Source organism: Citrus sinensis, chromosome 7 (assembly GCF_022201045.2).
Source record: "Citrus sinensis cultivar Valencia sweet orange chromosome 7, DVS_A1.0, whole genome shotgun sequence".
NCBI classification, from domain to species: Eukaryota; Viridiplantae; Streptophyta; class Magnoliopsida; order Sapindales; family Rutaceae; genus Citrus; species Citrus sinensis.
Window position 1 is genome coordinate 15,201,875 of NC_068562.1, and position 24,517 is coordinate 15,226,391.

Here is a 24,517-nt window from a genome sequence, read left to right on the forward strand (position 1 = left end):
AAAAGAAAATTAAGGCATTGATGAGACAATCTGGTCGTCATCATCAGCTCGACCAGATTTCAGCATCAATATTTTGGCGTCGTCTGTGGAGAACGAGGCAAAAAGCTGCATTATACCGAATAAACCGATAACTAGAATGGGAAAATGAGTTCATGAGAAAGTGGAGAAATGACAAGTGAAGCAAGGAGAGAATGATGTACAAGCGGTTAGAGCGAATGGAGAAGCAGATGGAAACTCTCACTGTTGTGCTTCAAGAGTTAAGAGAATGGTAAAGGGGAGTTGGATCTCGGGTGGAAAACCCTGGTGTCTTTGGCCTGGAGAATGGAGCAGCCCAAGGTGATCGGAATTATAGTGAGGGAATTCAATTCTGCAATGGTCAAAATGTTTGAGTGGAAGATTAGCCAAGAGCGAACCAGGGCCAGATAAATCCAGAAAAAGGAATAAATGCGCAAGAAAGGGAATTGAGGCAGCACATAAACATTGTTGTACGAGAGCGAGATCAAGCGGCAGTACAAAACCCAGATCATGACATGGAACTAGAGGGAGAGGTGCGTCGATTAGCTCAGGTAATAGATGAGCTCCAAGGATGGTGGAAGGTACCAAGCTGGAGGATTATGCTGGACAATGAATCACCTCTCTAAGAGGAGATCATGGGTACAGTAATTCCACGGAATTTTCGTTTCTTTAACCTCAAATATTCAGAGAGGAGTGACCCATTAGTCCATATTGAATGTTTTAGTGATATGACGGGGTGCAAGGCTTAACGCAGGCCCAGAGGTATAAGGTATTTATGTTGACTTTGGATGGACGCACGCCAGAGTGTTATCGAAAATTGCCACGATGAAGTATCAAAAGTTTCGACCAGATGCGCAGAGAGTTTGTAGAGCAACTTTGCGAGGTAGTAGTTGTAGAAGATGATATGATAAGGTTGTTAGGAATCAGACAGAGAGAAAAAGAGACCCTTAGAGAGTTCCTAAACAGGTATCACCGAGTAGTTCTTGACCTTGGAGCCTTTAACCACCCGTAAGCTTTGAAAGAGTTAAAGGAAGGGGTAAAGATAGGGCGTCTCTGGTATAATTTAAGGAATCCAGTCATACAATCATACTCCACTGCTTATGAGCAGGTGAAGAGAGATGCTGACATCGAGGAAGAAAAAGCAGCAAGATTGAAGGCTGGGCAGCTTGAGGGGTTGAAAAAAAAAGAGAATAAAGTTCAAAGAGCAAGCGGGCCCATTCGAAACGATAAATCATCCTCAAGTGGAGGATCGAGCAGCTGGACATTCCCATACCAACCCCATCCGAGGCAGCATCAGTTCCAGCATAGTAGGATTCCACCTCCTCGTTTCCCCAGTCGCGATCAATGGAGGGAACCTAACCAACAGCATAAACAGCCTCAATACAACGCTTCGATAGCTCATTACCCACCAGATGCGAGAGTTAACAGATCAGCTACTTCATCATCCAATCATGCACACAGAGGGTTCCCTAGGGATAGGACAATGCAAATGATTGATCAAAGCACGATGTATCAGCAATTCACTCCGTTGAAAGTCCCTTTGGAGGAGCTATATCATATGATTAAAGATCGTGGCTTATTATATCCCTTGATCCCAATAGCAAATGCACCCAACAAACAAGACATGAGCAGATTCTGTAAGTTTTACAGCACCCATGGTCACACAACAGCTCAGTGCTGGGACCTTAAAAACTAAGTGGAGGACTTGGTGAGAAATCGATACTTGGATAATTTTATTGAGGGATCCCATCCAGTGGCTAACCTGTAACATGGATTAGAGGAAAATGCAGGGGGCGTCAGACAGAGCAGCCAGCAGGTAGGGTTATTGTTGGAGGACCAAATTTGGTTGGGGATTCAAACAGGTCCAGGAAGAATTACTCAAGGTATGCAATGACCAGTAGGGATGTCTTGTACAATGTACTAACTGCAAAGCGAGCAAAGACCAAGCAGATGCCCATCATGTGGACTGATGATGATGAGGAGGCGGTATTGTACCCGCATGAAGATGCACGGTGATTGGTGTTGTTGTAGTAAGCAAAAGCTTCATCGGATACTCGTGGATACCTGGAGTTCGGTAGATGTCTTATTTAAGTCGACCATGGATGAAATAGGGATTATAGGTTTGAAGTTAGAGAACACAAGTACATCCCTGAAGGAGTTCGGTGGAGGAAAACTGACTCCACTTGGTGTTGTCGAGTTGCCTATCACAATAAGCACTAGTCCGCTCCAAAAAACCATGATATTGGATTTTATGGTGATTGGTAAAAATAGCTCATATCAAATAATCTTGGGCAGACCTTTTTTTAGGATCAGTAAGGCGGTAGTATCCAACCATTATCTAGCTTTGAAGTACTGGGTCAATGTCGTTGTGGGAGTTGTTAAGGGAGACTAAAAAATTATGCGGAGTTGCTATGCAACAGCAACTAAAGAAACGATGTAAATCACTTCGTTGGATACTCGAGGAGAGGGTAAAAAGGGACATGAGCTAGTTGAGGAAGTTGAAACAGTGATCATTAGGCAAAAGGAGCCACAAAAGACTGTCAAGATTGGGTCGAAAATCAGAGAGGGTTTAAAGGAAAGGTTAGTGAGCAGTTTGCGAGCGTATGCAGATGTGTTCACTTGGTTGCACGATGACACGCTTGGAATAGATCTTGCGATTGCCTACCATAAGTTAGCTATAAGGAAAGATGTTTGACCAGGGAAGCAGAATAACAGATGCTTTAATCATGAGAGGTACGACGCCATTAGCGCTGAAGTCGAGAAGCTGCTACGAGCAAGCTTTATAAGGGAAGTTAAATACCCTGAGTGGGTTTCCAATGTGGTTCTAGTGAAGAAGTCCAATGAAAAATGGCAGATGTGCATAGATTTTACAGATCTCAACAAGGCGTGTCCAAAGAATAGTTTCCCATTACTGAAATTGATCAACTAGTTAATTCAACAACGGGCCATGGCTTGCTCAGTTATATGGATGCCTTCTCAGGTTGTAATCAAATACCAATGTTTGAGTAGGACGAGGAGCATACTGCATTCATTACCAACGTGGGTTTATACTGCTACAAAGTGATGCCATTTGGTCTTAAGAACGCAGGTACAACGTACCAGAGGTTGGTCAACAAAATTTTCAAACCGCTGATTAGGAAAACAATTGAGGTTTATGTGGACAATATGATTACAAAATCCAAAGATCCAGCCGAGCATATGATGCATCTGAATGAGACCTTCGAGTTGCTTTGAAAGTACAAAATGAAACTTAATCCAGAAATGTGCATGTTTGGAGTATCATTGGGGAAGCTTTTGGGGTTCCTGGTAAGCCATATGGGAATTGAAGCTAACCCTGAAAAGATACGAGCAGTCATCGAGATGAAGTCCCCCCGCACGCTCAAAGATATACAAAGTCTCACAAGAAAGTTGGCTGCTTTAAACTTATTTATATCACGAGCAACTGAAAAATACCATGTCTTTTTCAAAATGATGAGAAATGGGAGAAAGAGGAAATGGACGGCAGAATGTAAGCATGCATTTTAGCAGTTGAAGTAGTATTTAGTCAATGCTCCATTGTCATCGACGCCTCGAGAATGAGATAAATTGTACTTATACTTAGCCATATCTCAATGGGCAACGAGTACAGTTATAGTAAGGGAATAGGCGGGGATTCAATACCTTGTATACTACACCAGCAGGGCACTGCTTGATCCAGAGACAAGATACCCGAAGATGGAAAAGTAGGTGTTAGTGTTGGTCATGGCTGCTCAGAAACTAACGTCGTACTTCCAAGAATATCCAATAATTGTGATGACTTACTAGCCACTTAGACAGGTGCTGCATAACCTTAAGCTTCTGGACGATTGGTTAAATGGTCGGTGGGGCTGAGTGAGTTTGACATCAGCTATCTACCAGAACATCAATCAAGGCTCAAGCCTTAGTAGATTTCGTGTTCGAATGTACTGAAGCAAACTAAGATTCAGGTGGTGGTAGTGGAGCAAATAAGGAAGATGTTAACGAAATTTGGACAGTGATAGTGGATAGTTCCAGCGTGGAACAAGGAGCAAGTGCAGGTGTAATTTTGACTAGTCTAGAGAGTGTAAAGGTTTCTTACGCAGTAAGGTTCGAATTTAAAGCCACCAACAACCAGGCTGAGTATGAAGCCTTCATTGTAGGGTTGAAGCTAACACTACCACTGTGAGCAGAAAAAGTAAAGATTTGAACAGATTCCCAACTAGTGGCTAATCACCTCAACGAAAGCTTCCAAACAAATGATGAAAAGATGGAGCAGTATCTTAAATGTTCCAAGCGGACTATGACTAATTTCAAAGTAGTGAAAGTTGAGCAAATACCGAGGGCTGAAAACTTTCGAGCAGATATCTTGGCAATAATGGTGGCAACTTCAGATAAGAAGATACCCCAGTCAGTTCATGTGGAAGTCAAAGCTTTTAAAAGATCAGAAGTGATATGTTTAAAGATCGGAACGTCATAGATCATTTCAATAACCTCATATATCTGATATGGGACTTTGCCTAGAGATAAAAGACAAGCAAGGAAGCTTAAGTGTCAAGCGAATAGATATACCTTGATCGATGGGGTGTTGAACCAACGAGGATATACCTTGTCTCTTCTATGACGTCTTACTAATGAGGAAATAGATTATGTTCTAAGGGAAATACACGAGGGGATTTATGGAAACCACTCTGGTATGAGGTCTTTGGCTTTCAATGCATTAAGACAAGAGTATTTTTTGCCAACAATGCATCAGGACGCGCAAGAAAAAACTAGAAGTTGTAAGAACTGTCAAAGTTTTGCGAATGTTCCTACTCAACCGCTAGAAAATCTTGCTTCAATGACTTTGCTGTGGCCATTTGCTCAATAGAGAGTAGACCTCATTGGACCATTGCCAAAAAATCGAGGGCGCTGCGTATGCTATTGTCACAGTAGATTACTTCACGAAGTAGGTTGAAGTTAAAGTTTTGAGCAGCATCACTGAGAAGAAAACAACTGATTTTATTTGGAGAAATATTGTGTGCAGATATAGGATCACCTCCACTCTCATTACGGATAATGGCAAACAGTTTGCTAACTACAGCTTCAGGGAATTTTGCAAGAACTTAATAACTGAGCTGAAATTTTGCTCACTAGCTCATCCGCAGACAAACAGACAAGTAGAGGCTGCGAACAAGACTATAAAGAAGCTGTTGAAAACCAGACTTGGCGAAAAGAAAGGAATTTGGGTTGATGAACTACCTGGTGTGCTTTGGCCCTACAGAACCACTCACAAGACCGCCATAGGAGAAAACCCCTTTGCATTGGCTTTTGAGCATGAGGCCGTTGTTCCAGTAGAGATTGGGATGGGCACACACCGTACAGAATATTTCGATGAAGAGAAAAATAAAGAGTAGATGAGTTTGAACATAGATCTACTAACAGAGAAAATAGAGTTAGCCTCGAGGAGAGCAACAGAGTATTAGCGGAGGGTTACTCATTATTACAACCAAAATGTTAGGATACGACAATTCAAGACAAGTGCTTCGGTACTCAGGAGGGTAAACCAGAGCACGAGAGATCCAAACCATGATGTATTTGGTCTTAATTGGGAGGGGTCATACAGAGTTTTACGAGCAACAGGACCAGTGGCATACAAGTTAGCTCATGTGGATAGTCAAGAGATCAAGAAATCTTGGAATGTTAAGCACCTAAGGAAGTATTTTCAGTAAGCCATTTTGTAAGAATCTCATTAGCAATTTAAATTATTTGTAATTTGTTTCTTGTGAAAAAAAAAATTATGAGGAAATAATATTTCTTAAACCATTCTCTCAATTCACAATAAGAAATTGCTAAATTAAAAGGTTCAAAGTCTCTAAACCCATGATCTGAGATAAGAATCAAAGACTACTTGTAGTGTTCGAGCAGACATCATAAAAATAGCATGATAGACACAAGGCCTAAAGTGTTAAAGCCTGCTCGAGGCGAGGTAAAGGTCAGAAGTCTTTTCGCGTAAGCTCGATCGACCACAGTCTAGCAAGTACCTAATTTAAATAAAAATAAGTGTTGTGAGGAGACCGAGGGTCTTAAAGCTTATACAAAGCAAGACAGGTCAAAGCTTGCTCAAACGAACCCAACTAGTTAGCTTGATCAGGTAAAAATCGAGCAGAAAAATTTATGTGTAAAAAATATTATCTAAGTAAAAACCCGGCCCTAGGGCCTATTCGAGATGGATCAAAGGCAAAAATTGTCAGAAGCAATGTTTTAACGAATAAAAATTTGAAATGGGCAATAATTTATTTAATAAAATGGTAAATAAAACAAAAGCCTTTCGACGGGAGTCTATTGTTGAAGGTACAATCAAAACAAACTTTATGGAGCTTTCGCAGGAAGATCTGCTTTTGCCCCATGGGGTTTCTCAGCACCAGATGGGGCTGTGTCAATACTAATCTGAGGAGGAGCTACATCAGTAGTGGACTGAAGAAGAGCCACATCAATAATGGTCTGAGGAAGAGGCTTTGTCTCTCCACTTCCCATATTCTGCTCATACATATAAACGCTAACACCAGCTTCAAGTTTGCTCATATCCAACTCCGGATATTCCTTCTTTAGCAAGAACATAATACAATCATAGCAAAATGATAGCCCTGAGTTATACTCATCGATATTTTGTTTTTCCAAGGAATCAATTATGCTTTGAAGGCAGCGTGTTTCTGCTTCAAGATGTTGCTCGAAAGTAACTGAAACATAAAAAGCATATCAGAAAAACAGCAAAAATTAAGGGAGATATAATGGATAGCGAGTAATCTGGAGTGCAAAAGTGAAAAGGAACGCAAATTTCTCCTCTAGATGTAGAATTTACTTGACCCCAATTACCCCTAGCAAAGAAAAACTTGTTCTTCAAGTTACCCCCTAAAGTAGGGAGATCAACAATGGGTTTTCTTTGCTTTGAGCTGCTTATGAAGTAGTACTAGCCAGCATCTTTTGGGTTGCTCCTCAGTAAGTACAGATTCTTTATTTCTTCCACAGAGGGCTCACCCATTTTGCACCTCTGATAAAGAACATACAACCCAGAGAGAACACTTCATCTATTGAGGTTAAGTTGACTAGGAGACATGTTTAATCTTTCCAATATCTTGGCAAAATAAGGCTGGAAAGGTAATCTAACCCCGAGTTTTAAACATTCTAAGTAAATGGTGACATATCCCTTTGGAGTTCAACTAAGGGTATTAAATTTACTAGGTATCCTTAGTTCAACATCATCTGGAATGCCGTATACTGCTCTAAGGCTTTCCAATTCCTCTTGGGTGGTCTCGCAATTCATAAAGTCAATAGGATAAGACTCAGCTTCAACCCTGCAACTAGTTTTGGCTTTCTTTGCCGGCCAAGATTCCTCAGAGGAACTCCCTTCACTAGCCTCATCCTCACCAGCACTTAAGTGTTGTACTAGTACCGAGATTTTCACCAAAACTAGTTTCTTCCCTATCAACCCTTTCATACGGACTATCTTTCATAAATGAAGAAGAGATTTCTGGGGACATTTTCTTAGGAATCCCTCTAAACCTAGATAAACCAGACTCTTCTATGGGAGTTTATAGATTAGGGTTTTGTCTCCTAGACCGATCAAGCAATGCACTCAGTTCCTCTCCACTATCAAGGCTTATTGTCGTGTGATTTCCTTTAGGCATTGTAACAAAAAGAACCAAAAACTCAAACAAAATGGAAAAACAGTGACACACAAAATAACCAAGTGAGATTAGGGCAATGAGTTTGGGAAAGAATACCTGGAAATAAGATGTTTCGTGTTTGTTGTTCAATGTTTCATGTAATAATTTTTCAAATACCCCGAAATTTTTCTCTTTTGCTCCGGTTTCATGTTTACGTTCCGAGTTTCATGTTTACTGTTTTACGTTTCATGTTTGATGTTGTGTGTTCAATGTTACCGAGGTACTCATATTTTATGTTCGCGGTTGAATATTTTAAGTAACGTATTTCATATTTATTGTTCAATGTTTTATGTAATAATTTTTAAATACCTTAAAATTTTTTATTTTGCCCCCGTTTCATGTTTATGGTTCATGTTTTATGTTTCAAGTTCGGAATTTCATATTTGATGTTTATGTTTATTGTTACGGAGGTACTCATTGTTACATATTTTAAGTAATGTGTTTTAAATTTGCTATTCAATGTTTTAGATAATTATTTTTCAAACACCCGAAAATTTTTAATCCACCATTTTGTAAAGTGACTTTAACATAAGCATTAGAAGAATATTAAGGGATTTAACAACACTCATTGTACGAATACTATTTATTTAGTCTTAAATCTAACCGTTTCACTTGAATTTCGTGCACCGATTTTAATCTTTCAATGGTCATACCTTAGACTACAAGTGTTCGTTTTAGACATTCAATAATATTATTTTGTTAACATTTTTCTTCTAATTTTTTATAAATATAATCACTTTCGAAGTATTTGTATGATGAATAAATGTAACCAACAAAATAATAATATTCCAATCCAAATTTGCTTTTAAGTGTTTTAAATCTTTCGTTTGGTTGGAGAACTATCAAAGCCTCTTAGTGTGTTATATTTAATTTTAATCTTTGAAATATAGCACTCGCTTTTTATTAAAGAAAAGTATGATTGAATATATAAATATTTAGTTTTTGGTTGTTAATTATTATATCAATAATCCTAATTGTTTTAATTTTTTGTAATTATTTTTGAAAATCTAGTTAAGCAATGTATGCCTTCAATTTGTTGATTAAGGCTTGAAAAAGTAGTAAACCCAATGAATGACTTCCAACTAAGTTGTAGTGGAAATTGAAATTTTTCACATTTGAGTGAAATTTATGAAAGTGAACCATTAAAGTGAAGAAATAAGTCTGCTAAAGCAAAATATGACTTAACTATTAAGTTTGATTAAAAAAAAAACTAAAAATGAGTAAAATATTAATAGTTGCAATAAGTGGCCTCACAAACAAATTCGGAAGAGCTCTTATATTCTACTGGCACTTTTTATAGCCAAAATCTCCACTATAAATAACCTTGCAACCATTTTTAATTCTATTAATTCCCACACAAATTTATAGGCTTATTTTCCCATCCGCTAAATCAATTTAATCAATTTATTTTTTTTAGTAATTATAGGAAACACAATTTAATGAAAATAAATCAAATTAACTATTCCTATATCAAACATAATAGTTTCTACATATTATAAAAATCCACCAAAATCTAGTACATTACACTAAGGGTGCGTTTGGCACACTGTATTGTATTATACTGTATTGTATTATTTTAATGCTGGTGTATTGTATTATGCTGTATTGCATTAGCACTGTATTATAATAATATTGTACAATGTTTGGTGCTACACTGTACTGTATTATTTTTTTATGATTAATTTAAATTAAATATTATATTATATTAATATTTTATATTATATTAATATATTTAAATTGTATTAATATTTTATATTATTTATATTATTATTAATTTTAAATTAATATTATTCAAATTTATTCAAATTTAAATATTTATTATTAGTTATAATAAATTATAAATTTATGAATAAATTATAATGTAAAATATTAATTTATTAATAAATTAATATTATTCAAATTTATTGAACACTAGGGTTTCAAATATACAAACTGATATTTATAGTATCTTTGAAATTCTTATTGATATAAATACATGTACTGTTAAAATTGAATCATTTATTGATTTATTATATGTTAAAGTTGATGTACAATAGACACAATTCACTTGACATATTAAATTCTTTGTCCACAGCAAATTCCAAGAAAATAATAAACCTAATAAGAATCTAAATAAACGTGCTTCACTATAATTAGTAACCAAGATATTAACTTAGTTACAAAACTCATATATCTCTATCTTAGGAGCATCTACATAGCATTTTCCCATGGATTATTCTTCTTCCCAATATTAATTTTGCCCCAATAAGTAGTCTTTGTGATGTTGCTTCTCTTTTTATTGGAAAAAAAAACCTTCAAGCATGTCTTCTAAGATCTGGTTCAGCTTCTCTTCACTTATTCTTTCCCTTGCAAGCTGCAATCTTAAGGCTTCTCTTCACCTGTAAAATTAATGTTGAATATTAGAATAAGAACAGTTATGCTATATCCATAAATAATGTCAAATATCATCCCTTACCATGCGGGCTCTCTTCAGCAGCAACAGCACCGCCATTTACAGTGATGCTACTAACCTCAACAACTTCACTATTGCAGCAACAATAGCAACACCAGCTTCAGCATCTTCAGCAATCACTCCATCTCCATCTCCATGGTTTGTTGGAGAGCAAACCATCTGTGCCATCTTGGTTTCATCATCAGCCACCAACTCAGGCTTCCCTTGAATCACCAAGAGTTGGAAAAGTGAAACATTGGGAAAAAGAAAAAAAAAAGTAACTGACTGTTCGAGCAGCAATCATCTTCTTCCTGCAAGAATCAGCCATGATTTTCTTTTCTTTTTTTTTGAAAAATTCAAATCACCAATATTTTTACATTCTTCTCCAAATTCTTAACATTCACCTCATTCCCACAACAATTGCTAGAAAACAGAACACAAACATTCAAACCAACAAACAAGCCAACAAATTAAAAAAAAAAATGCCCATCTCCTAAATTCATCAATTCAACACCACAATCTCCATTACCCTCTTAATCACTCTCTCTCACATCAACGCCTCTACACTTCCAGATTTCATGAAAATGATTTCAATAGATTATTATTATTATTATTATTTATTTATTTATTTGGCTTTATAGAGCCATCAACTAAAACACTTGAATACCTAAATGGAAAAATGAAATCTGCACGTGAATCCGTTCGAATCTCGCCGTAGCACCACCGCCGCACCACGCTGTTGTTCGAATTCAAATGACACCGTCGCTCCAATCAAAGATTCAGATGCTGCGGCTGCACCACTCATTTAATGATTCACGCTGCACGACGGCTGGGCTTGGCCGCACTGACAAGGCGTTTGCTATGTTTGGCTCTTGAGAAATTGAAGGAGAATGGAGGAAAATCAGTGAATAGATGAGTGAGTTTGAGAGAAAAGTATTGTTTTGGGTTTTGAGAAGAGAAATTTTGTTTTCGTGGCTGAGGATCGTGTTTGGAAGAAGAAAATATTTTATTTCTCTTTTCGAATGCAATGCGGCCTAATTACGACTCCCCCACGGGTTTATTTTTTGCGGCGTTTGGTGTATTATAATGAGGTTTAATACAAAGTTAACTTTTTGCCAAACATGATGTTGTATTGATTTAATACAATACAGAGCTTTAATGTGGCGTAATGCTGAGTGCCAAACACACCCTAAGTGCATCATACAATCTTATTACAAGTATCATCTCCGGAAAAAAGTAGATTGATATATTGCATAAATTTACGGCAAATAAAAAGAGGCAGAAAGGTAAGTAGTTTTAAAGTAAAAGCTCAGCACAACTTATTAACAACGTATTTATCTTCTTCAGAGGCACTAAGAAATTCATCCACTGCCCAAGTTTTTCCAACTGTCGTCATGGCAACACCATCCATGCTTATAAAAACAGCAGCAAGTTTTGCAATAGTTATCGAGTCCTGTCCAAGGAGAGCTCCAAAGAAAAGCACAAATAGAGAAATGGGTTTGCTGAGTTATTGGAAACCTTTACCCCTGGAGAAAACAGAGCAATTTTCCATTTAATGATTGTATTCAACTGTTTATTAGATACTTAAATCATCATAATCGCCAATTTTTTATCCTTTCTTTTAGCCTTAAGTCATGCTAAAGTGAATTTATATTGACCAAAGAATGTTCAACCATCTATTAGATACTTGCATCATCATAATCGCTCCAAGAACTCTAGTATTCAGTATTTGCAATAAAACAACTCAAAGATTAAGTCACTATAACAAAAACACTAAGTGACCTCTTCAAGACATCATTTTTTATCCACTTGTCTTTAACTCTCAACTCCAGATTCTTCACAAACTTATTCCAAAATTTGGGCATCACTTCACATTTATACACAAAAACAATCTGGCCCTTTTTTTTCTAATAAACATAAGCTCATTTGAAAACACATTATGCAATTAATAAATAAGCAATTAAAAATTAAAAAAATAGAGTAAACTTTGAAGCTCATGCTTTACATCATTTCAGTACATGGCATAATAATGACAAATTTATGGCAAATTCCACTCAATCAGAATCCAAACAACTCAAAAAAATAAACCAATAGAGTACAAAATCTCATGACACAATCCAATTTCTCAGCAAGCAATCACAATTTAGCTAAAAATCAACCCCTTAATAAGAAATTTAATTTTGAAAACAAAAAGCTTTTAATCAAAACCTCTATTTAATACATATGTAAGACATAATTGAAATACATAAAGAAGAATCCTCGAGAAGATATGAAGAGAGATTACCTTCCCTTTTAAACTATTAAGCCGCCATTGTTAACTTGTTATATAGGCACCCAAAAAATCTCAAATCTGCAATATAAAACAATGAAAATGTCATTATCTTAAGGGACATGCAATACTTGAGCTTGAAATAGGTCTGAGAATTTTAATAGACATTTTATCGAACAGCTAACATGCATGTTGTAATATGCTATTTCTAAATCAAAGCGTGTATTAGATAAGGACAACATTGATTTTATTTATCATTGTACAAATTTTAATCCTCCATACCAAGAATGAACTAATTTTGTAGAAGTAAAATGTATTATGTTTCTGATTTAGTTATAGCTCGCGGCAACCTAAGCCAATTTAATAGCCTTTTTTAAGCCATTACATTGAATTTACAAAACCAATCCTTCAAACTTATTACATAAAAGGACTTATCTAGTTACAATCAATATTAACCTAAATCCATTCCCTTAAAACAATGAAAATTACTTTACATCAAAATCAAAATGGCAAAAACAGTTCAGGACTTTAAACACACTATTCTGAGTTCCCATTCCAATATACATATTACTTATAAACAATAAAAAGTTCCCATTAAAAAATGTTATTATAATTTTACTCAAATCATCATATGCAGCTCATGCAAAGAAAGATGGCAAAATTGAGGAAATAAAAAGGTTTTGTGGAAACCAACAAACAAAACTAAAGAATCAAATAAAAAGGGGAAAAAAACGATAAATGATTCCCAAATTAATAATTTAGTTCACATCTCTAATTGAAAGCAAGGAACAAAGAATTATACAAGAATCATTGATACCAAGTTTACTAGATAACAAGACAATATATCATATACACTGCTGCTTCAGTTTCCAGAAATAAAGGAAAATTCTGATTACCAGTCATGTTTAACTTTAGCTTGGTCACAGCAGTAAGAGCACAACCAAAATCATTAGAACAAGGGACATATAAACTGGCAAAAGAAATGTCTAATCCAGAAGAAACGTTGAAACCAAAACACTGAAATTGCAACCTTGGCCATACTCACTGCAGCAGCCACATGCCTAATTGCATATGCCACAACAACCTATGCGCCACAAAATTAACAACGCACACCAAATTAACTGCAAATAAAAGCCAAATCATTGACCCCTTTTTTTTTCCAAAAAAAAGGAGTCGCATAAAGGCAGGAAAATAATTTTAAATGAATTTAACATAGCAACTACTTTCATTACTGAGATCAAGAGAAATAAAAGCTGTCAATCTAAAAATTAGAAATTTTAATTAGTTTTTCCTGAAAATCAAAATCTAAAACAACAGAAAACTTTTTTTTTTCTTATCTTCACTTTCTCAGCAACCAAACAAACTTGTACTCATCATCAAAACCAACATAAACCCTAAAAAAAAAAACATTATTTTCTTAAAATTTCCTCACTTTTCTTATAAACCAAACAAAACCCATCACAGTACTTACGGGAAACAAAATTTCATAAACTGTTGCATGTATTCCTGAAGGGGCTGAGGGCGCTGTGCTTGTGCCGCCGTTGATCATTGTCAACGAAGAAGATCAGCCCGTCCTTCTGCCTTCGTTGATCGTTGCCGACGGTGGAGATCAGCCCGTCCTTGTGCCGCTGTTGATCATTGCCTAGGAACTCCTTCAGCCCTCGCCGTTGATGGCCGTGGTGAGGCGTGTGGTGAGGGAGTGGTGAGGCGTTTGGCGTGTGTGAGGTAAGTGAGTGAGTGGTGGGGTTTTTTTTTTTTTTTTGTTTATTTCAATTTTATAAGTTTGTTCTTTCAAAGTTTTTTAATCATTTAATAATTAAACAAATCTCAGCTATTGGATCCACTCTATTCAATCCAACGGTAATTTTTTATTTACTGTAGCTATACCCTTTAACGGGTTGCCTTATTTTTTTCTGCTTTTATTCATTTTTTCTCTCTTTTTTTTTTAATTAAAACTACAACCCTTGGATTCAAACAAGCTGAATCCAACGGCTCAAAGGCCGCCCCTGCACCATACAGGGATTTTATGCTCTGCATGGTAGCCGTGTCCTTAACATTATTATATGTTGTACTTATCCGTTATTTTCTTCGTGGGCCGTTTTATAATATAAAATCTCATGTGACTTTGCGTTACGAAAGGAAACCCGACCACGTATGTCTATTTTCATCCCTAAAGAGTGAAAAATGATACTGGAAAAATAAACATCAAACTCATTTAGGGTCAGTTTGGGGGCTCTGTCTACGATGCCCCTGGGGCACGAAACCCCCTTATTTTGTCAAGTAGTGACGTAGTCGTTAGATGAAAAAGAGCAAAATCGGACGTGTAAGGAGTGGGCACGCAGCAGTTTAAGGAAACCGGGAGAGGCGGTCATTAGAAATGAACTATTCATGTTGCAATTATTGTGTTAAACGAAACAAGAAAAAGTTGGCGTGTATAACAAAAAATAGTCTTGAGGGAACAAGTATTTGTAGTAGCAAGCATATATAAAAGGGTGATTAAAAATTACGTTGTGAACAAGTCAATTGTGGCCGGAGGCATGTGAAAGTAATACTACAGCAATGAAGAAGATAATGAGATTAACTAATGTTAATTATAGTAGTAATGAGTTAATGAAAAACATTGTTAACTATCAGCGAAATGGAGTAGACGGTTAAGACGCGGAGGAGGAAACGACCAACATCAGTAAAATAGATTCTTTGATTAAGGAATAACCTATGTTAGAACGGAAGCAATATGATCAAGTAGAAGGCAGCAAGTTAACAGCAAAGTTGAGCAACATTTAAACTGGAAGCGAGCATACTTGAAATAAAATAAATAGTGCCAGAAACAGAAATGGAAGGGAGAAATGGATCAGGGATGTTGAATGTAGAAGGAACAAATATGAAATAGGGAGAAGATAATTGTATTGTAGGTGCTAGGAGGCGGAGAAAAAAATATAAGCTGCAATGTGGACATAAGAGATAGAGTACATAAGTTGGAAACATATAATCGTGAAACTTGCACAATGTTGTAGTATGTTAACAACATCTATTAATTGATAGCAAAACACAGTTACAGTAGATGAAATTTTACAATAACTAAATATAGGAGCACACAAAATGTGGATAAGTTTCGTGGTTGGTGGAGTTCGTTTGATGGCGGTCATTAAAATGAAATAGACAGATAAGTTTAATTTTCAAGCATTGGAAGAAATGTAAGGTGGCCAATTGTGGAGGACACAGCAGACCGTAGGTATCAAAATGCCATGTCCCTCGAGAGTCATGGCTACAGGCCTGCAACATGAGTAAAGGAAACCATTAAATGAGAATTCAAGTAAGAATGACAATGTAACTAACTTGCTTATATCAAAGCAAGAGCTCGTACAGGCATATGTAACAAATTCATGTGGAGTTGAATGTTGAAATGCATAGGGTGAATGAAATATTAACAACAATCGTGGAGGAAGTGCATGTTAGCAATTAATGAGCAGGTAATGTGGTGGAACGATTTATCATATCCCTAAGAGATTTGTCGTGAAGGTGAAAATATTAATTCATTCTATATGAGAAGACAAATGTACGAATAGCGGAGACAAATAGTAGAAGTAGAATTTACATGAGATATGAATTGCTGAAGCTCATGTGCAAGGCTTGTGATGGAGAAAATGGTGTGAAATAAATGTAGGATATGTAGTGAAAACTGCATAAAAGTAAGTACAAGATGCAGAGAAGTAAATGAAATATCCTCGGTCGCAGTGATCATATTTGGTATATAGTTAGCAATCCACGAGCACATACCAATGTTGAGCTGGGATATGATAAATATGATAATATCCAAGTAATGAATGTAAGGTTATTAATTTTGTGCGCACATGAAAGCTGGGTTGAAAATAATACGAACTATAACTATTTAAAACGAAATTGTTCCAATGGCTGCCTCAATAACTTGAAAAGTCGATTGATATCCCTAAAAATTGGACTTCATAGTTAAAAAAAATAAAAAGAAAAAGAAAGACTTACTTATTGAATCTTCATCACTGCTGCTTGATGGTAGTCGCAAGAAGTTTTGTCCAACAGCAAGAGATGTGGCCGAACGTGGACTGATATGAAACAGTTAAAAAATGTGAAATAGTTAACTGAAAAGGTTGTTTTCATAATAATTTTGAGAGAAATGCACAGTGTGGATAATATATATTACAAGAAACATGGAAATTTGACCTATTTTGTATGAGGAATACGGTAAGGCGTGTCTTCTACAATTGTGGCATTTGCACGAGGAGGAAGGAGCAAAACAACAGAAACGTGGGACATCCATGTAAATTCTTTTGGCAGTGCATTCATCCCCAGTCCATAAGTATCCCTATATTGAGAGATTGTCTGCATTTTGTGAACAAAGTCATCGATATTTTCTGCCTTCTGTAGAATGCACTTGCATGCGTGTGGGCATGGAACTCCTGACTTCTGCCAGAAGCCACAACTGCAAAGCTTTCTTTGCATGTCGACCTCGTACACAATGGAAACAGAATCCGTAACACCTGTAATTGTCCCATTATTATTTTGCACTGCCAGGTACCGGGTTTCAATAAGATGATGTTGAATTATCTTTGTGATTGTTGGGGTGATTCGTTGTCTAATCAACTGTTGTAGCTAATCTATCTAGAGCACATCTCGTTAGGAACTTTGCCTTCCCAATTTTTGACTTCCTTACTCGTTTCGCCTCACTTTTATACCGACACTTTTCCTCCGCTGGCAAATTCTTATACGTGGATCCAATTTCTTTTCGAATCTACAATGCAATCATGGTAACCCAATTGAACCCACTACACATTAATCCGGTAGCAATTACCATTTCTCTATTTCTACAATGCTAATTAACTAACCTCTTTTGTAATGCATGTCACTCCATCTTTTGCCTTCATCTGACGCACAACTTCACCACTGCAATATCATCGTATCACAACCAAAATAATTAGTCAAAACCTATACTTACCACTCGACTGTTACTAAGTTATGATAATTTATTGATTTTTCCATTAACATAGCTTACAAATATCTTATGAACCCATTGCAGCACTGCCTTTTTCTTCCCCCATCAATGATTGCATCATCACCAACCACTTCAGTCCCTCCTTTAATCTCACATTCCTTTCGCTTATTTCTCCCCACCACCTTCATTCCTGAATTTCAGTAACACTGCCATTTCTTACCATCAAAATTTGTTTTATATCAACATATAAATACATTTCTAATGCATAACACAAATACATATCAATTACATTAGCATCCCCAAACGAAACTAACAAAAACATTTCATATAAACTCCATGAAAAAGATATACAAATTCAGTTAGTGCATGTACCATTACCCCCATGTCATCAGCTTACTTCATGCTTCTCATTCACATCATTTAAATATTTGCTGCAATTTCACTTTTCATGTTACTAATTTTCCATGCATGTTCAATGTAAACTTAATAACACCCACGCTACTGTGGAATTCTATGTCATACATTGGGTACTCATTGCTTATACTTACAAACATATAATACTAATCAGGTAATTAATCCCTTTACAATGATACAAATGCAAACTTTTATTATCTAAATTTAAATAATTCAGTAGGATTGACAATTAACATGTCACATGTCTGGTGCTTCTATGAAATTCTATTCGAATGCATTGTCATGACTAAGTTAAAGAAAGGCAAAGCAAATGCTGGCAACACACTCAAGTTACAGAGCATAACACCAACCTTCTCCTTCATCCTACTACTTTAAATAGACCACATTGAACTGCTGCTAAATAATCCCCAAATCATTTCGATAATTATTGGCCGAAACCCTTCTAATTTTCAATCTCTGTACGGCATAAATTTTGGAACCATGTATATGCACAACACTTCATTTATTCAACTGGGTTCAATTTCTCCACTCAACCACCAACCGCGTTGTGCAGGACATATCCTTAATTTAAATTTAAATTTTTTGCGCTCTACTCCCAAAAGATAGCTTATCCAAACGAAACGTTCAATTTCCACCATCCACTTTTATCACCGACAAATGATTCATATCTCTAATCTCATATTCAAATTACACTGACCTTAAATTTTGCTAACCCAATCCCTTCTGCCTCGTTCAATACTGCCACGACAAGCTGCAAGTCACCAAAAGCCAATTCAAAAATCGCACACGCAAGCGCTGCCGCAGCCGCAGTTACACCTTGCCCACTTCAATTTCCTTGCGTTCGAGATACCGCAGTCATTGCCCAAAATGGCCAGTAAGGGTTTACAGACCCTAAAACTAATTTCGAACGAACAAGCTGGAAGAAACTGGTTTCGACGGTTGTCCACTGTTATTGACTTTTACCCCTTTCAAACCCCATCCGTTGGATTAAATTATTTATAATCTAACGGTTACATGCGATACTGACAAAAAAAGGGGGTATCATGCCCCCTTGGGCATGGTAGCTGGACCCCAGTTTGGGAGTGCTTCGAGAAGCATCCTCGTCTTGGTTGTTGTATAAATTACAAATGGATTTGATTGGATGAACGTTTATTTTGTATTTTCTTTTAATTTCTTAATTTTGAGTTAAGTTCTAGTGTCATTGTTATTTTCTAATTTAATTTTGACAACCGATGGCATATGTCAATAATTATAATAATTTCTTATCACTTTCTTATTTAACTTAAATTTTAATTATGTTAGGGTACATTCTTGCCTTTCCCCAAATATATATATATATATATATATATATAGATAGATAGATAACAGAAATTATGATTTTAAATGGTTGATTCAGTTTTCAAAGATTGAATAATAATCTTTGTCATCAGCTTGCAGGTCGACCAGAGGACGGTTTTTTTGATCTCCTGGACATGATCAATTAATTTATAAAGATTTATCAGCTTGATTGGCCCAGCAAATGTAATTAATGCAAAAGCCAAGTAGATATATATTTGTAGCTTTGATTTTGTGCATTGGGAGATTCCGGGTCATTGACTATGATTTATGTTAGTAAGAATACAAAAATTTGGCTGGCTTTTTTTCCTTTTTTTTCCCGGTTATTGAGTTAAATGGTTAGGAATGCCCTTTCTTCACTATTTCTCTTCTTTACTTGTTTTTTTTTTATTTGTTTTTTTTTTTTATGACATGAGACTATTGCTCAAATTACAACTCATATTACATGAGAATATAACTGATACGTACAATCATATATATATATACTGAGGCCTGTTGACATTAATGCTGATATGGTACCGCTCAGATTTTTAACCCTCTCAAATATTCGAGGGACGTCAACTCCCAGCCTGGGAGAAAGACTGTCTTCACTCAAGCTCTGGGACTCCAAGAAAGGACATTTAAATTAAACCCTTACAATGCGTCTGCGGAGACTCGAACCACTTCCCTCACATTTGTGAGGGAGTGGCTCTCTAGCTACTTGGGCCAAGCCCAAGTGGTTAAATCTTCTCTACTTGTTTCAATTCACATACTACTTGTTTTGGTGAGGGGTTAGATTCTTCAAAAAAAAAAAAAAAAGAAGAAGAAAAACGCATAATTATAATATAGATGAAAACACGCAATACAATGAAATTTTAACACGTTAACCTTCTGGCCGGAATGTTGGATGTGTAAGAGACCTGATGATTTAAATATATATCTGAGTTATCTGGGGATAAATTGAGACTTTACTTACAAATAATATAAATTTCACACAGATATGCAGTTTGATATCAAAGACCAAGAGTACTTATCAATAATTTTCTACTAGGGATAGATCATTTAACAAGCCCTCTTCGGTCGAGTTTGTTCGAATACAAGTACAGCCTACATCATTTAACTCATTAGTCGAGATATTATCGATAGTTTTCTCTAAGATTGAGTTCCAGAGCCCTCTCTAGTTGAGTCTATTCCAGTAAAATTACAGTCTACATCATGCCATTAACACCTCAGTTGTGTTTGTTCTCAATTTTGGTGGATAAAAACTAAAAAAGGAAAAAAAACGTTTAAAATCTCAGTCGTTGCTTAATAGTCAATTTAAGAGTGCTAATCAAATAGTGCGTACTTCTTGCAACGTTATAAATGGCTCTGTCACAACCCCTACCACCACCCCATAGCCTCACACACACATACGTACAATCACTGCCATCTCTCAGCTATGTGGTACTCAATCCTCCTCTTCCTCCCCGTCCTCCTCCTCTTCTTTCGCCGCCATTATTATTCTCGCAACCCTAAAAAGCCTAACTTGCCGCCGGGTCCAAAGCCATGGCCAATCATCGGAAACCTCAACCTCATCGGCCCTCTCCCTCACATTTCCATCCACTCTCTCTCACGAAAATACGGGCCCCTCATGCACCTCAAATTCGGATTCGACTCCGTGGTTGTTGGCTCTTCAGTTGAAGTAGCAGAGCTTTTGCTCAAGACTCACGATCTCAGCTTTTCTTCCAGGCCACAACTTCTTGCTGGCAAATACTTAACCTACGATTACACTGGCATGGGCACTGCACCATACAGTCCATACTGGCGCCAAGCTCGTAAAATCTGCGTAATGGAGCTTCTCAGCCCAAAACGCTTGGATCAATTTGAGTACATGAGGGTAGAGGAAAGAAAACTGTTTCTCCATGACATGTTCAAGTCGTGTTCCAAGCCTGTTCAATTGAAAGATCGCCTCTACATGCTCAATCTCTCCACGATGAGCCGGATGGTGTTGGGGAAAAGGTACACGGAAGAAGATGAAAACAACATTGTGACTCCAAAGGAGTTCACGGAAATGCTTGAGGAATTGTTCTTGGTGCATGGTACTTTAGATATAGGGGACGCAATTCCATGGCTTGCTCCATTGGATTTACAAGGGCATGTTAAGAGAATGAAGGATGTGAACAGGAAGCTTGATAGATTTTATGAGCAGATCTTGGATGAGCGATATGCTAGGAAGAAATCGGGTAAGGACCAAGGGGTTAATGATATGGTTGATGTTCTAGTGCAGTTTGCGGATGATCCTACTCTGGAAGTTAAGATTGAAAGACATCAGCTTAAGGCCATAATCCAGGTAAATTTAACCAGTAAATTAATCTCTTGAAATGGTATAATAATATGTTTGGGATTCGATCCCCACTCATATATACAGATAAATCTAGCAGGGGGTTTGATTTTCATTCGTGCGGTAGTTTTCTTTCTTTCTTTTCTTTTTTTTAAGGGTATGACTTAATAGTAGTTTTTCAGGTATAATATACTAACTACATGTGTACAAAGATATATGAAAAGGAATTTGAGTTTTAATGATCCAGTGGAGTAGTTTTCAAGTAATTCGTTTTTTTTTTGGGTTGTCCCAAAAACCCAAAAAAAAAAATGATGGATACATCTGTAAAATTATAAAAAAAAAAATGAAATGAAGCTCCTTGTATGATGACTTAGGATAGGGATCGTAATCCGATCATGATTTAACCAATAGTTCTCCTTGTCGGTCACTTATATATCATTAAGCAAAGAAAGAAGAGACAAAGAGAGGAAAAATAAAATAAATAAATAACAAGAGGGTTCTGATCCAACGATTTAACCGATAACTGTCCAACAAAATAAAATATGACTAACAAAAAATTGTAAAGAAATTTGGTGTCTGTGATTTAAGCTATAATTGTCAAAGAAAGTAAACATCATGAATACAACTATAATTGTCAAAGAAAGTAAACATCATGATTTGTATTTTTATTTTGAATTGTAGGACCTATTAACTGCTGGAACTGACACCTCGGCACTCAACGTAGAATGGGCAATGTCATTGCTCTTGAAAAACCCTGAAGCTATCCAAAAGGCAACTGAAGAACTGGACAGAGTAATCGGAAGAGACAGATGGGTACAAGAGAAAGACATTGTTAACCTTCCATACATACAAGCAATTGTCAAAGAAACGATGCGCCTCCACCCTGTGGTACCATTGCTTATTCCTAGAGTTGCCAGAGAAGATTGCAAAGTTGCTGGCTATGACCTTCTCAAAAACAGTCGTGTGCTTATAAATATATGGACAATAGGGAGAGATCCAACAATATGGGAGAAGCCTAATGAGTTTTGGCCGGATAGATTCATCGGAAAGGAGATTGACGTTAAAGGTCATGATTATGAGTTGTTGCCGTTTGGATCTGGGAGAAGGATGTGCCTTGGTTATGGTCTAGGGCTTAAGCTTGTTCAGTCAAGTTTGGCAAATCTTTTGCATGGTTTTGAATGGAAATTACCCGGTGATATGAAGAGACAAGATTTAGATATGGAGGAAAGGTTTGGTCTCACAACTTGTAAGAAAAACCCACTTGTTGTTGTCCCTACGAAACCTCGGCTTCCTCATCATCTTTACTCATAGGGATTATATTTTCCTCTTCATTTAAATATTTGTGTGGCCAATATTTGCATGGTTTCTCTCAATATCAAATAAAACAGCTGAGGTAAGTTCGTCATCTAACATTGTAAGGGTACAGCAGTTCAGTTGGCTACGAATGTGTTTTTCACTTGTGGTCATCTGAGTTCGAGTAAAAATAGAGACAATAAAAACTGGTATTTAGTTGGTGAGATTTCTCATTTCTATCGAAATCATGTCTCCAGTATTTAACATCTAGCAACGGAAGCAATGCAAGTGGTCAACAAATTGTATTGGAAATGTATGCTTTGTAAAGCATAATTACTTATTTTGTAATGAATAAATTTTCTAATTAATAAAATGATCGAGTTACGTTTCTTTCCCTTTTAGTATATATTGAGTAAACGATTATTCCCGTATGTGTCTCGTATTAATTTAAGCTAATCATTCACATGATGTAACAAAAATTTCCATCTTTTTTTCTACCTTTCCCTTTGTTTTTTTCTTTTTCTTGTCAAATATAGTATTTAATTCTCCCTCTCGTTAAAAAAAAATAATATAACTCCCTCTCTCATCATTCTATTATTCATCCTTCTCACTGACAAAAAAGACTCCTCAGCCAAACAGGCTACCAGCCCAGATGAGAGTAAATGTACAAAGGGTAGAGAGAGCGAGCCCCTGTAATTTTTAAATATTTCTTAAGATCTTTAATAAGATAAATATTTTTCATGTTGATCTTCAACGAAAATTTCTTATAATCTTTAATGAAATAAATAATATTCAGATTAGTATAAAATTATTTTTTATTGATTTTTTTCTTTTTTTTCCCTTTAGTTGGGGTCAAAATAAGCTCCTATCTTCGCCATTGAATAAATAATGTTGTGTAAAATAAAGATGTTGGTTTTACAAAAATTGTAAATTTTAACACTGTTAATAATTTTCAAAAGTATTTTGTACAAGATCATGTAGAAATTTTATATTTTTAAATGGGTGTCTTTCTTTTTCGCAGAAGAAAACCTTCACCTCTTTAATAGGGCATTTCGAAAGTGTTTCCGAGGTTTGATCAATTAATTAGCCAATATATATAAATCATTGAAAGAGAAACAAAATTGGCACTTTGCATGAAAATTAATTGTTATTGTCTTACCAGTTTGCTATCGGTTGTAACAATGTTGGCAAGATACAATGAAATTCTTTTATAGACTTGATTAAGGGCACTTGAAGAGTTATGATTATGCTAGCAATTAGCTAATGAACTAAGATTATGTATCCATGACTCTTTGTATTCACTTAAATCGAGAAAAAATTTATTAAGCTTTAAATATATTTATCTTAACGGGTTTTGACTATAAATAAGAATAATGTAAACTGCGGTGGCGTTTGTTTTTTTGTCTGAAATCTGAATAGACCTGAATTAGTCTGAATTCTGAATAAATCTGAATGTCTGAATCTGAATAATATGTTTGTTTTTTCGTCTGAATCTCGAAAAATAATTATTAAGTTGTTTGTTTTTTTCAACTTAAAAACTGAAAATGTGTACTTTTACATTTGTATCCTTATTAAATTTAAATGTCAAATAAATAATATATTAAATACCACAATATTTTAATATTTATAAGTAAAACTATATTCAAGTGAATACATAATGATTTTGAAATTTTAATATATAAAATATCATAAATTTCAAATTTTATCATATATAATATAAGAAAGAAAAAAACTAATAAGATGCTTGAAACAATTGATTTGCCATTTCATCTCGAAATTGTCACATGTAATTTTG

The 24,517-nt window shown here is 35.9% G+C and overlaps 2 protein-coding genes and 2 long non-coding RNA genes across 11 annotated transcripts; 2 read left to right on the forward strand and 2 right to left on the reverse strand.

The window, feature by feature from the left end:
- Positions 1–4,279: 4,279 nt before the first annotated feature.
- Positions 4,280–5,405, forward strand: LOC107174588 (uncharacterized). The gene is made up of 2 exons (XM_052431323.1): positions 4,280–4,419; positions 5,036–5,405. The coding sequence occupies exons 1-2, from the start codon at positions 4,280–4,282 to the stop codon at positions 5,403–5,405; spliced, it is 510 nt and encodes a 169-aa protein (XP_052287283.1).
- A 4,293-nt stretch (positions 5,406–9,698) lies between these two features.
- On the reverse strand, positions 9,699–14,202 carry LOC127903794 (uncharacterized). 3 transcript variants are annotated; one of them, XR_008056624.1, is made up of 5 exons: positions 13,887–14,199; positions 12,431–12,496; positions 10,814–11,672; positions 10,171–10,457; positions 9,699–10,093 (listed from the first exon to the last, which is right to left on the reverse strand). It is a non-coding gene; the product is annotated as an uncharacterized LOC127903794 (long non-coding RNA). The 3 variants fall into 3 exon arrangements; XR_008056623.1 differs by having other exon boundaries at positions 10,171–10,370; positions 13,887–14,198; XR_008056622.1 differs by having other exon boundaries at positions 10,171–11,672; positions 13,887–14,202.
- Positions 14,203–15,377: 1,175 nt separating this feature from the next.
- LOC112498197 (uncharacterized) lies at positions 15,378–18,869 on the reverse strand. Of its 6 annotated transcripts, XR_008050676.1 has the most exons (6): positions 18,493–18,869; positions 17,442–17,587; positions 17,275–17,332; positions 16,613–17,180; positions 16,415–16,494; positions 15,378–15,688 (listed from the first exon to the last, which is right to left on the reverse strand). It is a non-coding gene; the product is annotated as an uncharacterized LOC112498197 (long non-coding RNA). The 6 variants fall into 6 exon arrangements; XR_008050678.1 differs by having other exon boundaries at positions 16,415–17,180; positions 17,442–17,571; XR_008050675.1 differs by having other exon boundaries at positions 16,415–17,180.
- Positions 18,870–20,477: 1,608 nt separating this feature from the next.
- LOC102621849 (cytochrome P450 71A1-like) lies at positions 20,478–23,116 on the forward strand. Its single transcript, XM_006493312.4, has 2 exons — positions 20,478–21,438; positions 22,111–23,116. Exons 1-2 carry the CDS (start codon positions 20,548–20,550, stop codon positions 22,738–22,740), a joined length of 1,521 nt encoding a protein of 506 aa, XP_006493375.2. The 5' UTR covers positions 20,478–20,547; the 3' UTR covers positions 22,741–23,116.
- Positions 23,117–24,517: the final 1,401 nt, after the last annotated feature.